General features: G+C 41.3%; 1 protein-coding gene across 10 annotated transcripts in view; it reads right to left on the bottom strand.

The window, feature by feature from the left end:
- DNAAF8 (dynein axonemal assembly factor 8) overlaps positions 1 to 18,498 on the bottom strand; it is a 105,388-nt gene that overhangs the window by 66,337 nt on the left and 20,553 nt on the right. For 9 of the 10 annotated variants that reach the window (XR_013939619.1, XM_080556366.1, XM_080556367.1 and 6 more), the window contains 3 exons: positions 8,811 to 9,002; positions 6,075 to 6,230; positions 705 to 899 (listed from right to left, as the gene is read on the bottom strand). Coding sequence is in view for 9 of the 10 variants with exons in the window: in XM_080556366.1 (XP_080412492.1) it covers positions 705 to 899; positions 6,075 to 6,230; positions 8,811 to 9,002 (543 nt within the window). In the remaining variant the exon portion in view is untranslated. The remainder of the gene's footprint in view (positions 1 to 704; positions 900 to 6,074; positions 6,231 to 8,810; positions 9,003 to 18,498) is intronic. The other variant, XM_080556369.1, reaches the window with a different exon arrangement.

Below are 18,498 nucleotides of genomic sequence, written 5' to 3' on the forward strand. Positions count from 1 at the left end.
AATCTGGTTGGGATTGCAGCAAAGTTCTCATGGTACATTATTTTCAGAACTAAACTTTGTTGTGAACCAGAATTGTAGCCTTCACAATTCCCTGGAATTGTATCTCAAGTTTTTTTGATGATTTAGGAATACTGGGAAGAAAACATGATCAATTAAAGGCTGGTGATGTCATGGGAAAGGAATAAGTGGAACATTCCCTCAAAAGGTATGGAAATCAGGTAGCATTCAGTGCTTCTTTGAAAAGCTGGGATAAATATTTACAGTAAAGTGGGAGAGGCAGTTAAGTACTTAGAGGCCTAAAAGCAATGTTTGATGCCCACAGGGAATAAACTCCCTGAGCAAGCCCAAGGTATATGAATTCTTGTAACATTACATTCACTTGAATATCTGTTATGGAACACTTGCTAAACTGACAGCAGTGAAAAGGTTAATTATCATTCTATTTCTAGACAGCATGAGGTGAATGTTCCTACAGACTTCCCTAAGAAAGCGAGTTTAATCACTTGATTTTAAGTGTTGCTATGTCCTTGTAATCTCATGCACTTCAGTGGAAAATCAACACTGCTTTGAAGAATTTATTTTCAAACAGAGTTTAAATGCTTAGCTAAACCAAATGAAAATACTTGTAACACAGGAAGAACAACGACTTCTATTGGCCATAATGAGAAAAAAAAATCAGAAGCCCAAGCATTTCTGTACAGTACCTGAGGATCAGGACTAACAGTAGTGATGCAACTCAGCAGGACAGAGGGAATTTCAGGAGCAAGTGGATATAGCTGGTTTTGGAAGCAATTGACCAGTTCTGGTTTCCACCAGATAACATCTGGAAGCCACGTACAGGATAGAAATTCAGTAATCCTCTGGTAAAAAATGGATATGCCTTGGAGATCTTCTTCAGTCTGCAAAAAGTCAACAATTAAAATGCATTGGTGATAGGCACTGCAGCTCGCTGTTCTGTGCTGCACTGTGTACCTGTAACAGCTCTTTCTGCCTGCAACAATCCCAACCTCATGCTTCATGCATCTGCCATACAACTGCACTTCAGTGTCTCCAACCCAAATCTTAATTTAACCCCTCTCAGCCTCCCAAACCATCACAACCTGCATCCCTGCAACCAGAGCTTCTAAACTTGTCCCCTTACCCACAGAAAGCACACTCCTCCCACGATCCTGCTGTCACTCTGCAAAGTCTCCACTTCTAGGACCAAAGACAGAACTGAAGGTCCCGATACCGTCTGGGTTTGTGACACCAGAGATGGGACCTGAGAGCAGATGTTGTCTGCAACAGCCAGTTATGCCCACCAGCTGACTGTGTGACATGCTCACACCATGGCCTGGGGACATGCCCCCATGTGGACTTGCCTCAAAGACCCTTTTGGTAAAGGGGCTGGGAAGATTAGCAGCATTGCCCTTCCACCATAGTCCTTGATACGCTTGGACAGCTCAGCTATAAAACCCCATCGTGGATGATAACTGGAGACTTAACAGCAATCTTCGACTGGTAGCCAGACGCTGGTATAAAATAACTGGCTCATGACATCTGACAGCCCGCAAATACTGCTCCGAAGCACATTACATACATACATCCCTCTTGAAGAGGGAGAAAATGCTGTACACCGGGTTACAAAACAGTCTGATACAATGAAACAAATTTGCAAAGGGTTTTATAGGGATAAAAATGAAAATATTTATTAATTTCAGGATTTTTAAAAGATTGATACTAATATTAATACTGATACATTAATTTTGAACACTGCACTGCTAAATTACTTTTTTCCATCATTTAACCTCCCTTCTAAGCCCTTTGTTCTTTCAAGTTTGTTCTTAATTAGTCAGGTTTTCAGAGAACAAATTGGTGACCTCAATGTAACCCAATCAGAAATGAACAGAATTAGCAATTATGCAAAGCATCTTCTCCATATCCTCTATTACAGCACCTAGAAATTAGAACTTGAGCAGTAAAGGTCTGCAAAAAAAAAAAAAAAGCCCCAAATCTAATGACAGAGATCGTGAGCTCTTTTGAACCACCACGGAATTGTTAAGTGATCGAAGCGTACAGAGAAGAACCATGCTGCTCTGCGTGGTGCTAGCGTGCCTAATTGGGAATGCTGAGTAGATTCTTAGAAAGCATACTCTGTACAAATCTAATTCCCATCAGACATGCCTGTAAATGCAGCTTGTCGATCTGCATGCAGAAATTACAAGAGGTGTACAAGCATTTGCTCTAACAACTCAAGAAACCAAAACCACGCAGGAATATTCACATTTTTCTCACTTTTCCCAATTGTTTGGAAGGAGCGCTGAAATAAAACAAGCAAAACTAAACCCCAAAAAAGCAACAGAAATGGGACTAAAACATTGCAGAAGCACTTGATAGAGGAATAGATGTCATCATAATTGAATAAGCCAGAAGTTAATCTGCTCAGGACAGGAGCTTCTTCCTTGAGAAACCGTTATTATACTTATAACCATGTGAAAGACATAGATGGCAGTGAAGAAGCTCGTAAATAAAGAGTTGATGGCTTACAGCTCTGTAATGTAGCTCATCTCCAGTTACTAGTTACTGAAAAAACCAAACACAAAAACCAAAGAAACACCCCAAAGCAACCAGCAGCACACTACAGCTACGTGAAAGCAGCAGGCTGTCTTGCTCCAGTTGCTGGTGATGAACTGTACCCCAGCATTATTTGAGCTGTGACGCTAGGGCAAGCACCAAGCCACAGAATCAAATAGATCAAAGCCAACGAGACTGATGAACACACTCAGGGTGTTCAGCCACACCAGGGGCGGGCATTATCAGTGAGGCAAGCTGCAGAAGGTGAAATCTTGCCTTCTTGATACAGATAGGTCCTCAGATTCTAGCAATCCACTGTCTGCTGTAAAAATCGTATTCATGTTACAATCTGAACAAAATCCAAGAGCAACTGTCATTTTGCTGCTATCACAAGATACAAGTACAGACACACAAAGATGGGCATTTCCTTCCTAGCATCAAATAAGCAAAAATCTACCTACTAAGCTGTGTAGTCTGTACACCTCCATCTTTGGCACCGAAAATGGACCCTGGACTCTCCACTTTAAAAACATTAAATATCATTTGTCAGAATGCTGTTGGTTAAAATTTATACTACCTGGTATGCCTCTCTACACAATACAAAAAAAGTAAGTAAAATTTTCCTACATTTTTATAGTCATTCTTGGAGTCAGTAGATGCAGTAATAATGCCTGGAAACACTGATTTTTCCTGGATTTTCATATTTTGAAGGAAGCCCTGGTAACTGGTTCTTATTGTGCCAACAGGAGATGAACAGAACAAGAATCAGTAAATGCCACAACAGAATAGTTTTATTATCCGATTCAACCATTAAAGTATTGTACATTAACTCTACAGTACAAGACTGAAGACTTAAGTGTGAAAAGTAAAGTCTACCACATTTCTCTCCAACAACAGCTGAAGCTGTTCATGGGGAGGAGTGGGGAGACAGGACTAGTCTGCCCATTAGGACTAGTTGTTTTCCTCATCTCTGCTGTGAGCTGACATCTCTGAAAGATTTTTGTGGTTCCTATCAGCTTAAATCTCCGTTGGGGAAAGAGCAGCAGCTTTACAAACGCCTCAAGAAAGCAAAACTGACAAAAGTCATTGTTATCAAAATGACATAACGGTAGAGCCTCCAATAAGAGTTATACATAGTCTTGCTTTGAGCAACACCATCCAAATGCCTTCCCCGTTCACTTCCATGCACACTAGCTGAACTCAACAGCAACATTAGCGGCTGGAAATGGGGCAGTAAAAAAGCATTTACAATTTATATGCGGACTGGAAACTCCACAAGGCTCATTCTGACCTGTGATAGAATCCTTCCCAGCTCCAAGCAAACCTTCGGAGCAGCCTGGGCTTGCACGTCACAAGTTCATTCAATTATTTGATACCAGATACACATTTTGAGCATACTCAGTGCTCATCAGTTCTGATGCTCTGGTCAGCTCCTCATCTGAGATCAGCAGAGAGTGACAAGACAACTGGACAGAAGACAGGTTAGTCCATGTTCCTGTTTTCTTTGTTTCACAGAAAACATCTAGAATTGAGTCACCTGAGACAGAAATCAACACAAAGCCCTTGTCCAGCCTAGCAGGCTGCTTAGCCTCATTAGCCCTGCTGCTTCTGCCAACAGATGCCCAAACACTAGCAGAAAGGTGTGGGTTTTTTTGAGTAGTGTTTTAATCATGACATTTTTGCCAGCATCAATCATTTACGTGTGCAAGCACTGGAGCCGCAGCTGTCATACTCCAGGCTTTATGACACATCATGGGAAATTCAATCTTCACTGCTGATAGACAGGCAGCTGCGAGCAAAGAATGCTCTTTGCAGCTGAGCAAGGGAAGCTTAAGCAAGTTGTCCCCCCACAAGAAGGGCATGGACCTATTAGAACGAGTCCAGAGGAGGGCTATAGGGATTATCAAGGGGCTGGAGCACCTCTGCTATGGAGCCAGGCTGAGGGAGCTGGGGTTGTTCGGCCTGGAGACGAGAAGGCTCCAGGGAGACCTTACAGCAGCCTTCCAGTACCTACAGGGGGCTCCAGGAAATCTGGGGAGGGACTCTTTGTCAGGGGGTGTAGGGATAGGACAAGGGGGAACGGATTTAAAATAAAAGAGGGTGGGTTTAGATCAGATATAAGGAAGAAATTCTTTACTCAGAGGGTGGTGAGGCACTGGAACAGGTTGCCCAGAGAAGCTGTGGATGCCCCATCCCTGGAAGTGTTCGAGGCCAGGCTGGATGGGGTTTTGGGCAGCCTGGGCTGGGGGAGGTGTCCTTGATCTTGGCAGGGGGTTGGAATTAGATGATCTTTAAGGTCCCTTCCAACCCAAACCACTCTGATTCTGTTGGATCCTACAGGATCTTTTCAGCATAGAGGAAGTGTCAGGAATTAGCGCATCCCTCTCCACATTGCTATTACCAGTCAGTGAGGAAGGATGAAGAGACAGTGCAGCTGTTTAGGTGAGGCAGGCATTCTCAGGAGTAGGAAATCCACCCCCAGCTTGCCAAACCGAAAGCAACCCCTGTGAAGGTTGCTTTGAGCCACCTGGGAGATGCTCACCGTGCCCATCAGAGCATAGGGCCAGTGTCTCAGCTAAGGTTGGTCAGTAACAGGATCATTAGTCAAGCAAGTGACCCACAGAAGGCCTCAGGTACAAAAGGATCACTGTTCCCCAAATAAGCCTGGAAAAATTTTCCAGCAAGAGCCAGCCATATTGCATAGGTAGGTATAGGTATCTCTACCAGGCAAGAGTAGCGAGGCCACGGTAGGTCTCAGGGTAATACCTAACAAGCTGTCTCCACAAAGGGGAACAAAATAGTCGATACTCTGAGCATCTTGATGCAATCTGTTTCAAATTAGCTCTGTTAAAAGACAGCAACTCTGGGCCCTACTTTGTTCCATTTCACAGCTCTGCTGTTTTCAGGACACGAGCTCATATCATGCCTTACAATACACTGTGCCACCTACACATGCTAGATTTTCAGCTTCTGTGCTAGACCTTTCAGCTTGGTGTTTTGGTGCTCAGCACAGACTCTGTAGTCTAGCAGAGTTGAAGGAACAGAGTCTCAGGTCCTATCTTTGGGTCCTGACTCTTGGGAGCCAAATAGCAAGACAACATTCCCTCTCATAGGCCACCCTCTTCACACAGTTAAAATATAACAGCACAAAACATAATACACGCCAAACATACGTCTCCTCAGTCAAGTCCCTGCACTGTGGGGTTACAGCCACCAAAAATATATTAACAGCTAATGAGCGGTAGAGACAAAAGACTTTGCCATTCAGAGCTGGTTTCTCATCTGCACATAATCTAAATTCAGCATAACTGAGGACAGCTTGAGTTGGCAATTAGCTGTAAGCAGTCTTTCAGTTCACACAGTACTGGGCTGTTCCCCCATTCTAATTTAGAGCAGCACTTATGCTTTTCTGTCCTGGCTCACTGAAATTTGAGCTTGAATTGCCTAGTCTCTAGTGAAAGATAGCGGTAACTGCCTGTGGCAGTTCTGTTCGACTAGCAAGTGTAAAGGCTGCTACTTACTTTAATCTTCTGGATTTTGGTGCTGTTTTGTGCTAGAGATTCATCTGCTGGCATTAGACAAGCATATAGGGCCAATCCATCCTCTTGCCAGGCCTGCTGTAGCCCTACCACCTGAAACGGAGCTTTGGGTCCACCTTCAATTTTCACAGGAGGCACCTGTAAATCCATTTGAACATAATTTCATTTTTAGATTGTTGTATTTAGAGACTGAAGGTAACCCCGTATCTTGCTCTGTTGCTTTTGAGTAGTCACATAATGTACAATAACCCAGGGAGCACTCTCACTTGATTAGTGGATTAGCTGTGGTTTAGCCACTAGCAAAATCAATAAAGACCAAATTAAATAGGAATAACATGTAGGTTTTGATAAGTCATAGGATTTATTTTCTCAGCGAGGACTCTCATGACTTGCAAGCTCTGACTTCCACCAGTTTCACTAAGTGAAAGCAAGAACCTACATTTGTTCTTTAGTCTAGCAAGAAATGAGAACCGAGTCCCTGTCATCACCGCACATTCGTGCCACCGTGGCACTGCATGCTGCCTTTATCAATGATAATGAAATCAGTCCAATCTCAGTTCAAAAACCAGTGCTCAGTGATTATGTCATTCTGAGGAGCTATTGCAGGCATCTTTAATAAGACTTCATCTTCCCTGTTAGGGATCTCTAAAAGCCAAAACCCCATCAATCTCTATCCAGTGAATCCACGTTGTAGCTAGACTTGAGGTGATTTCTTTTTGACAGATTTTTTCACGTCTGTACCTGTGTGGGAGGCATTCTATCTGCCAATATACATATCTGATCCAAACCAAGGAGGATAAAAAGGGACTTTTGCCAACCCCAAGATGAACACTGGGCATCTTTTATTGTGAGCATCAGTTTTGTTCCAGAGACAGGATTCCAGGAGGAGAGACCACTCCGTTGGCTCACAAGGCTGCCCCAAATGAGGCTGAAACAGGGTGCATTTTAGCAATGGAATACACGAGAAACCTTACCATTGGGTAGAAAAAAGACAGAAAAGATATCCAAAACAGCCTGGGAAGGCATCACAGCACTGCAAAGCATCCTGAAACTTGGGTAGCAGGTGAAAGAGGGCAGAGGACTATCAGAAAGTCTGACACAAGCAACCAAAGCCACAAGAAAGAGCAGCAGCCATGTGAGGCAAAGATCCCTGACCCAGATCATGTACTAGATGAAGAGAGAGGCAAGTTTGAATTACAGGACTGTAATTCGTTCCCAGGGTTCTGGTGAATACTGAAACCACTTAAGCCTTGTTCTCATGGTTTACACCATCACCATGGTCTCTAGATAGATTAATAGCTCTGCTATTCACTGCATACATAAAACAAAGCTATTTACAGTGAGATAAATGCCTTTAAAAATATATTCTCAACACAAAGCTCGAGTGCATTTTCAAACTGTGGAATAGGTCAGTTGTATCACTCAAAATAGCACTGTCAAGTCCTTGACTGCTTTGAATACTGGTTTGACATGGGGATTTCTGTAGTAGTTCTGCTACTGGAGAATGCTCACATCTCTACCACATTCTCTACTAGCACAAATCAGCATATCTTCAAGGAAGTCAATAAAGGCATGCTGATTTACACAAGCCAGGAAGCCAGTGATTCAGTGGAATTACACAGACGATCAGCAGATGAGAATTTGGTCTAAAGTGCTTCAACTTTTCTTTCACTACAGAAACGCAGACATTTTCATTGCTACCCAACAGCTGTTTGGGAATCTGTTTGAAATCAATTGTGGCTTTTACCCCAGTTTGCATTGGACATAAAGTCCACCACAACATTTGACCCTCTCAGTAGATGCAACGCTGAACCGTGGAAGCTGAGATGCCCTTTCAGGCTTGAAGAGAGCTGCCGCAAGTCAGAGCTCAGGCATTTTAAATGGGAGTAAAGGGAAGAAACCTCAAACTGCAGCTGTTCGTGAGCTAACTATTTTCCAAATGGAAGATTCAGACTCTGGGGTTGTTCAAGTGGCAATTTTCATTAGCACTGAACTAACATTAAGGAACGTTGGCAATGTTTTAATGGAAGCATGAACATCATTAACAATTAATACTGTTTAAGTGGAGTTTAAGTGATTTAAAAGCCTTGTGCATGCTGTCCACTCACGGTGAAATTTACGTTGAGCGCATGGATAGGTATGCCAACATCTTTAACAAGGGAAAATAATGCCAACATGCAGGATGGGAGGAAAGAAAAAATACTTCCTGTTTTCCTTAGAGGAAAAGGGTAGCATCAGATGAATGGGAAGAGTGAAGGTTTCTTTAGAGGGGAAAAGGTGTGATCCAAAGGACAACTAAGACAAAACACACCAACACTTGTTTATTGCCCTCTTGGCTATCAGAAAGGATTTGTTCTTAAACAGAAGTGTCGAGACAAGCGAATGGATGAAAAATGTCTCCGTTTTGCTGCAGACAAAGTGTAATACTTAGCCCTCTGCTTTCACTAGTCACTTTTTATTACTTTGAGTCTGCCTCACTATTTTTTCAAATTAATACATTTATTTATTTTTACTTTCTCTGCCATGCTCTTTGTAAACTACAGGCACAATCCAGCAAATCTTGCATTTAAAGACAAGTTAGGACATAATTTCCCCTTTGTGTAGCCACTGTTTTGTAGCTGTTGGAAGAAAGCGATTTCAAGAACCTATTCACTGGAGGGAAAAGCACACCCTTAATCATGCAGAACCTTCTTTTGTGCAGTCACTGCACATACTCACCAGAGACAGAAGCCACGCCACAAGGGCATTGTAGATGTCGGCTGCTCTCAGCACTACGTTAGGCACCTGCCCACTGCACTGATCTGTAGATACCTGGCCACAACTTGACAGCCAAATTGTCATAAGCAGAACCTCATTTTTCATAGTGGCTGATCTAGGTAATGTGTCAATATCTGGCAAATAAGAGGCTTCCTGTCAAAAAAAAAAAAAGTAGGAAAAAGAACATCATTTGGATTACTGGAACCATGTTCATCATCATGAATGAATTATATTAATTGTCCCTCCTGTGATAGCAATGAATATCTAGTGAGCATTTATCAGAGAGAAAGTGGGAGCCATAAAAGCTAGGTCATTATATCAGTGACACATTCTGGAGTACTTCAGTTTTTCCTGGAGAGCTGTCACCTGGGTCTTCATTTAGCCTAATACTGCTTGGTAAATGGAAGATTATGTGGTCACAGCTGGATATAGCATGATCAGATTTACTCAGTATTCTTTAAGATTTGGTGTTATTTTTTAAAAAAATGAATGAACACCTTCAAGGCAAGCATGGCAGAAGTGTCAAAACTTCCATCATTTTCTGCTTCATCTACATACCTCATTCACAGATGATGATACATTTAAGTGAATTCATCACCTGTCTTTTACTTTAGTATTGATACTTGGTTATTTAGGATGAAAATCCATCTCCTTGAAGAGACCTGTTCTTTAACAAACAACCCCAACCTTGAATTGTGGGATTACAGTTTAAGGGATCTCTTCTGTTTCTCCAAAGAAGCTGTAAAAGTTTCTCCAGAGTAGCTGTAATTATTAGCTAGCTTGCTATTCCTATCTATATTCAGTCTGCTGTCCCTGACATTTCTTCTGTAAATTAGGAAACTAGTCCCTAAAATCATAAAGATTATCCAGTACACGTATGAGTATTGTTCCTCAACAGGTATGATCCTTGAATAAGGACCCTAAGGGCCCCCCCAAGGCATCCTGAGAGCATGTATTCTATAGGCTTAGACACACATTCATTTACAAATAGCTGGAGCTGTTTATGGTGGTGTTATTTCCAAGCTACTAGTTACAGCATCAGACGAAGGCTATGCTCACCACTTCAGAGTCAGCAAAGTGCAACAAGACTGCACTTCCTGTGCACGTCAGTGCAATCAGCCAACAGACTAGACTGCTAATTAAGGTGGGCAGAATTAATCTGAAGTGACCTACTGTAGTACGAGGCTAGCAGGCTCCCCTTTCTGTGAGCTGAGCTGTAGGAACACAAGAGAAGCACCATGAGAACAGAAGGGTGTTGAGGAGCAGCTGGGCAGTTGCTTCCAGTTGCTCCAAGTAACCCTTAATGAGGATGTCTGCCCATGCCTTTACACTGAATTAACCTTAATTTGATTTACCTGAATGTACTTTGGAAGCAAAATCAGCTAAATCCAATTAAAGCCACTTTAATTCTGAATTAAAACATTCACAAAGGTGTTTAATGACTAATCCACTTGACAAGTTAATGTAGCTTGACTTTTGTGCCTCTCCTCAAAACACGGGATTCCTTAACATGGTTTTCAAAAAAAAAAAACCCACAAATACAAAGCCACAAGCAGATCTACTGTGTTGCCCAGTTATTTTGCTGCTAAGGTAGCTGCTACAGACACAGCACTGCCTACAAGCACCAAATAAAAAGTGCAATTAGTAATAAAGGAAAAATAGTCATGCAAAATCTTCTGATGCTGCGGATCTGCAGTACTAATGTTACTGTAGTCCTGGGGAGCTAACATGGCTTTGACACTACCATCATAATTCTCCAGGGAAGAGGCCTGAAAAGAAACTTGGATACTTTCAGAAAAATATGACCTTCTATAGCCTGTTTGGAGACGTGATTCTTTCTTCCTCTCTCAGCAACCATATGGGGAGTACAATCAATGACTGGAGGTAACTCGAGAGCTAAAGATTAAACCAGGATCTATTCCTTAAGCAGGAAATTTTAAATTTTTCCAAATCTACTTGGCCCAGTGGCATGGGAGGGCTCCGTAAGTCTTCTGACCAAGCTCAGAAAAGAATTTCACTTCTCCATTTGTTAAGGTTCTTCCTGAGAGCGAATGAGGCTTTGAACATTGCTTTGCCCTTTTCTTCCTCTGTCAGCCTCCTTACCCAACAAGGATCTAGGCAAAGAAGAATTTAACTAATTGCAGAAATACTAAGGCTAATGAACAAAAAAATGAAAAGGAGCTAATCCTGTTTAATTCCAGGCAATAACTGCTGAAGTCAGCTACACTCAGTGCTTTCTTAGTATGCCTTTGCTCAGCATTGTCCAATTTACCTCGTCTACCTATGAAGAGAGTCCAATTTCCCTACATGTTACACTGACTTTTGTGACAGTATTAGATTGTAAAAAGATAAAAATGACTGAAATCCTGAGCTATTTTTGGTTGCTCTGGCTAGAATTGTGCTGTCAATCACAGAGAGGCTTGCAGCTGATTGTACTCAAGTACCAGCAATTACTATAGAGTAAATAAGATAAAATTTCCTATTTCCAAAGCACTTGCTATTTTATTTTGCAATTATAGTTTACAACATTGCAGCTTACAACCCTTCAGCTTGATTTTCCATCCACCCTTCCACACCCAGTTCTGGCCACATTTCTCCACTGTGACACAACAACAGTGCAAGCAGAAGCATTGGCCACCCTGAGCAGCCGAGGAAGAACACGTCTATAGGTCACACTAAATATATACATAAAAAAAAATTAAATAACCTACCCCCAAATCCACACTGAAAAGAAAGGACAAATTAATTGAAAGATGCCTTATGGATACCTATATCTTCTAGCTTTCAGCTACAAAAAAAAAAGTAATTCAAAAGGATCTGCACAGATCTGCCTTTTTTTTTTTTTTAAATCAGAGCTGTTTATAATCACAGCAAGCTGAAGCTTAGTGGATACAAGTTTGTCAGCCAAGACTAATGTCATTTTGTTTCTAATAAAATAGCTCTAATTGGTTAAATGATGCTTTTGTTGATGGTTTTTGAAAAGACTAGTTGGCATTGCTTTTACTATGCCTGCACACCGCCTTGGACAAACAGCTCTGTTGCCCTAGAACTGGGAAAGATTATCAAAGCTGTTAGAGGCTGGAATGGCAGTGCAGCAGCTCAGGAGCCAAGGGGGCCAGCTAAGAACTTTGCTGCTGGCTCCCAGCTAGGTATAAGGCCGATAGCAAGTGGAAGTGATTGCCATCCAACTGCTGTTTGAAAAACACTCTACATTACATGTTCGGAAAGTTCCTTTCGCTGCACGGATCCAAGAAAGCAGTCAGTATTTCTCATCAGAATCGGCTCACCCAGGCTGAGGGTTATCTCCCAGTGGAAGGGTAGGTCAAGGAGAAGCAAACTTTTTACAGATACAGCCTCACTTTTGCAAATAAAGAAAACTTCAGCATTTTCCTTGTAGCGTTTTTTTTTTTCCAATACAAACTAAACTGATGCTAACGCTGAAGCAAGGCATCATGTTCAATCAAAATAAACTCTCTACTATGCTGAACAGACTCTATAGCATGGAGAGCTAAATGAAAGCATCTGCTGCATGTAAAGCATATAAGTTATACTTACTGAGTCTCCTCCTTCTTTACTGGAGGAGGTGAATGAGGGGGAAGGGGAGGAATAGGAAGAATCTTACTCTCATTGGCTGTAGGCTTAATCAAAATAATTGTTTTCAGCCATGTCTAAATTTATCCTTCTATGTCATCCGCACCCTAGCTTGGATCGCAGATTTCAGAGGCAATCCCTGATGAATGGCAAATTACTGACTGCAGAAATCTTCTGCCAAATGATGCATCTGCTGTACGTTTGTAAATGTGAACTGATTTCTAGGTACTTTAGCAGCTCTAGCTAATTTCTCTAATGAAAATTCTATACTCTTATGCTGAAATAGCTCTAGCATTGCATGTTCACGCTTTGCTGGAGGCACAGCTCACAGTACAAAACACAAGCATGCTGATTATGTGGTGATAAATCTATTTTCCATGCAGTCATGTTGCTGATGTAGGACAGCAGATAGTTGGGATACATTTAACATTTGTGCCCCTCTCCCCAAACCAAAGCAGATAACGCTTTCATGGCTTCTAAAAATTCTTGCATTAGATGAAGCCATATTGGAAATGTCAAGTGTTTGTTCATTTTCATTCTGTAGGGAAGGAAAAATGATGACAATGCCATCTGCTAGATTATCTGAAATTCCACATTAGATCGTGGAATAAACCGTGAAACTATTCAAAGAACTGCTTTATCATTGCAAAGTGGGAGCAACAGATAAGAATGCAGAAAGTATCTGCATTTCCTGTATGCAACTGGCAGAACATACTGTAATTAGAAAGGCAACATTTAATAATAAAAAGGAGAGTATGATTGATGTTAATGGTCTGAATGGTCTTCCTGTTAATGCATTTTTGTACTAGATTCACTCTATATAGCACGAATGGCTTTCTGAATAACAAACGTGCTGAGGTTATGGACCTGAAAAATATAATGGTAGCAAGATGATATTGAAATTTTTTTGATTTGAACTAAGCTTCAGATTGCTAAAATGGAGGAGATACGATCCTCCAAAGCAAACAACTCTCCCAGAGTAAGATTGCAGGAACTCAAAGAGCTGAGAAACAGAAGCATTATTTGCTATGAACTTGGTAGTTCTCCAGATAGGGCACTACATATCTTGTGAGGTTAAGTTAAAAAAATAAGAATAATAAAGAAAATTTCTTTGCTGAAAATTATTTTCATGTTGTGGACAATTATTCTTAATCTTTGTCATGAAGAATATCATCTCTTCTGATTCAGAAGGAGCCACTTATCTATCCTTGGCATCATGGAGGTGCTAAAGCTAGCCAGCACCTCTGCTGGAGCACGAAGAGGGTAAGTGTCAGAGTGAAATGTCAGCTCACCACCAGCAATTACTGAGCATAGGAATGCAGTTCAGAGATGACACAGGAAGGAACTGAGCTCTGCTTGGCACAGGAACCAAGAACAGAAAAATTCACTTTGTACATCTTTTCGTGTTGCTGCCATCTGAGCATTGTCAACCTCAAATGCAATCTAAAGTAGCTTTATATCCACCACAGCTCTGGCAGCCAGTGATAGGTAGGATCAGTTACATTTCCGGGTCAGGATGTGTCATTGTTCTACAACAATCCCTTTTCATCCTATCCCATCCTTTATTCCCTATAAGGAATTTTTCAGCTGCTTCACTAGCCTTAACAGCTCATCTGTGCTACCAAAAAAATATATAACCCTTCTGGCAGGAGAGTCAAGGATGTGGCCCAAAGAATACGTTAGAGACACACTGTGTGATCATTCAGGATCACACAGACAGAGAAGTATTTTTGGCCCAAAATTCAATGTACTTTTTTGTTGTTGTCTGCAGTGAACAAGACAAGTCCACAGCATCAAGCATTTGGTCCTAAATAAGAATCTTGTACCTTAGGGTATGCTCTCTGTCCTAACCTGCTCAACTTTTGCCTGTGTTGCCAAGTACTCCTAATGCAAGTACACAGCACTGCCCTCGTCACACTGTCTCTCGTATATGCCAGTGTGAGACTTACTGGGATTTCTTGCTCTGTCCTGGGTTGGGAACATTATCACTGTCTGAGAGTCTCACACAGCCAGGTAATGGTCTCTCTTGGACAACATCTTTCTAGTCACTCTGAGATCACTAGATCGGAATAGGATGAATGAAACAAGAACATCTATCGGTCAGCAGTGACGGGGAAAGCACAGTCAGAGCAACTATGACTTTCTTGATAGAATTGCTCCCTGAAATACTTCATTAGCACATAGAATGTTCTAAGTAATATTTAAAGCCAGCTAGGAGTACATGTCAAATACCAGCCTAGTTTTCAGATGACTGAGGACCAATTGCAACATAATTCTAATGTTCATGAGAACACAATGTTTGTGTGGTTATGAAGCATATTAACTAATCAAAAATGTTTTTAAATGGTTATTTTTCACCTAAATATATTCAAGAAAAATTGTTGCTAAATAGCCTCAGTTTACACAAGTCTGAATGCAGCTAAAAACATTCAAGTAATTGGCAAAAATAACATGCAAGAAGCAGCTGTTTTACACACAATTTCTTCATTTGCTGGAAGTGGGAAAATTTTCTGTCAAAGACTCAACTCCTCAGGTAAACAAAGAAACGCTCTGAAAATTGCACTAAAATTTAAATCAAAGTAGCATTGAATCCCATTTGATTTTGTTTGCTTTCTGAGACATAATCATTGAAAATGAGAAGTGCCTTCTCCATGATTGGTGTTTACATTACAGTAACACTTCGGCTTGGAGGGATTCAGAGCCTCATTGTGCTGGTATTCTATGCACACATAACAAAAAGCTCCTGCTCTACTGAGTTTTTACTTCTGGTTGACAAGCAGCAGCTGAAATATGTAAAAGAAGTTAAATTACTTACACATTTCATGTGAACACAGTACTGGGAATTAGGAACTTGTGCCTTAGTCTTGGCTCTGGAATGGATTATTTCTCTATGAAACTGCAAAGCGAGTAAAACATTTCCTTCTCCTAGATCCCCCCTAACTGAATTAAATATCAAAAGCCTGTAAAACACTCCGAAGAGGAACAGAGTAAAATTACAAAGAAAGATTAAGAAAACTTTTTTAAACATTACTGAAACAGCATCATGTCTAAAATCCAAGCAGTAGTATCTTTATTTTCTATTGTTCTTCAGCTGATTTCAAACTGTCTCACAAATGAAATATGCTGTGATTTCCATACCTGCAGCAGGGAAGGAAATTGTACACAGTCACTTTGAAAAACTGTGATAGAGCATGGAATCGGTCCTCAGCCATCTGAAAACTAGGCTGGTATTTCACAACTGTTCCCAGCTGGCTTTAAATACTCCTAAAAGGGCACAAGTAGCTTGATACTCTAAGAAATTCATCATATGCTTATCAAGTTAGGTAAAACCATATTTTTTTTTCCTATTAAAAAACAAATATTTATCTTGTCATATATTTCTCTGATACTTGACAGAAATCCCACAGGAAAAAAAAAGTGGGGAGCTAACTATGCAGTCTCTTTTGAGTCCTTCTACAGCTCCTACAGTTGTAGTACTTAAGTCCCTTCCACTGTGATGTTGTCAAGTCCCTGATTAGGGCAACGCTCTAATAGACATAGGAAAAAGAAATGCTGAGAGGCAGTGTCATGCCCAAACTCAGAGTGAGCTTAGCCACCCTGCAGAGCAAGCGTGATAACAGGTTCTGGTTTGGACTATCCATACAGCGTATTGCAGCATTGCTGGTTTGCTGAAGGCTCAGCTGATTTATCCAGACGTTTTACCAGAGCTTAAGTGGCCTGCTCTTCAACCTCTCGGCTGCCAGTTCATAACCTGATTGTGTCCAGCTTGTCATACAGGCTGTGTGATCTTGTGTCCAGCTGCAAAATACTACGCATACAACTCTTTGGACCTCTGAATTCTCTAGGCAGTAAATATGGGTTATCTGTGATTTTGAGAAACGCTAAGTGCTTACAATTTCCAACGAATCTTGTGGGAACTCCAAGTGCTTCGCACATCGCTGGACAGAGCTTTGTGTTTTTAAAATAAAAGCTAACCGTAAGATTCTTCCACTTGGTAATTTCAGACGAAGCCTTGAATTCCTTTCAATAGCCCTGCCACTAAGAATAATGTTTCTATAATTATTTCTGTAATAAAGTGTTCACAAGCTGTAACCAAGCTTATCCCCCAACGTGTCAAGATTCAAGGCCGTAGTCTAACCAAAGTCATGATGCTAAACAAGCGGGCATAAGGAAGAACTAGGAATACAGTTTAAACTGTAAAGCTCCTTTAACAATAGCATTATAGCTGCGTCAGACATGCCTGAACAGCCCCTTGGAAGAGCAGAAGGCCACATTCAACCTCCTTTCATCTACAAATAGTCTCACAGGTCTCAACCATGAGGTAAGGCCACGAGTTGTGAGTTCCAGGAAAGATGCGCATGGCAGGAAGTATTTCTTTACGTAAGTAAATTTGACTGGCACTTGTTCATATGCATTGCAACCTTATCGTAGCTACTCCTCCTGCCAACAAACACAGGACCTACCAAAGAGCAAGGCCTGAAGAGACAAGGTACAAAAAAGGCTCTCCCTCCTCCTGCCCTCTTCTAAATGAGAAATAAATATTAGCCCATGGACATTTTACTCTATTGTCTTCTCTTCAAGTTTAATCTGAACCATTCTTCTGAAGTGAACAGAGGAGTGTTTAGGACCTCTACTGGCAGCAAGTTCACGCATGTAATTCTGGAAACTATATTCCTTTTACTTATATTAACCTTTCCCTTAAGGAGCAACAATGAATGTTCCCATCTGTCAAAATCATGCATAAGTATATTCAATAATAAGCCTAAACTCATTTTAATTGCCTCCAAGATGTGTCAGGGAATATAAAGGACTAAATATTTCACATTTCCCTATGGCCATTTCAAACTCCCATCAGAGAAACAGCACAAAATCTCATCTTTGAGAAGACCTGACTGTCCCACTCATTCCATAGCTGGTAAGTACAGTGGACAAAGGTGGAAGCCCCTGCTAAACAACCAGACCGGGTCTCTGTGTGGATATTTAAATGAAGTTCTCTACAGCATTTTGTTAGTCCTGCTGTGTTCAGTACAGAATGAGCGTCTCCTGGTTCTGAGCACAGATGCAGCAACGTGGCTAAGAAACCTGCTGAAGCAGACAACAGGTTATTAAAGCAGGATTAGTGTGTCATTTTTAACTGCTCTTGCTGCATGCACAGAACTACTGGGAGAGTTATCAGGATGTAAAGTTCCTGACTTGCATTTATCTGTGCCCAAAGCGTGCCAAAGCACACACTTCCAGTAACATCTATTAGTCTGAGAACACAAAGAACAAGCAAGCAGAATGCTTGTAGAAAGGAAGTCGTTTGTGACAAAGACTTTTAAGGCCTAGATTCTCTGCTTTGCCTGTTAAGGCAAATCCTCAGGATGCATCTGTGACATCCAGGGCCGTGGCAGAGGCAGTAGCAGCCTCAGTTCCTCTAGCTTGTTAACCACAACCAAGGGGACCATAAATCAGTTGAACTCAACCTAAGCATGAAATACTCTGCCAACAATCCCTCCCATTTTCCTACTCTGGTACCATGTGGGAAGATGAAGAGGAGGCCAGAAATACAGGCCCTGTGCCAGCTAACAGTTGCCTTTGATAGAAAAACATTTTCTTGGGAACTTCCATGCTATTCTGAATCCTGTGTGCTGGACTGGTGGTACAAACAGGAACCTTGGCCTTCTGTTTCTGCAAGCTAAATTTAACTACATCATCTCTAATTGCTTTAGTTTATTTTTAAGCCTTTCTTGAGTTGAGGCAGCAGGTTCATTAAGTACAAGAGATTTTAATCTTGCTCCAGGAACTCATTAAATACCGCACTGTACAAAAAGGGAGGAATTCAGGGGCCATCTGCTGGCTGTTTGGCACATCACTGCTGGCCACAACCCCAGACAGAGTCAGAGCAAGAGAGTGAGAAGACCTAGAGTGAAGGACAAGCCAAATTCAGCTCTGATGCCAGAAAAAGGTTGAGTATGAAATATTTTGCAATTTTTAAAATTAATTGTTTTAAGCTATAGTAAAATAGTAAGGGCTAAATGTTGGTTTCTGTTACCTTCACACAGGTGCAAGTGTAGTA

The sequence above is a fragment of the Anser brachyrhynchus genome (assembly GCF_964034855.1).
Source record: "Anser brachyrhynchus genome assembly, chromosome: 15".
Taxonomy (NCBI): Eukaryota; Metazoa; Chordata; class Aves; order Anseriformes; family Anatidae; genus Anser; species Anser brachyrhynchus.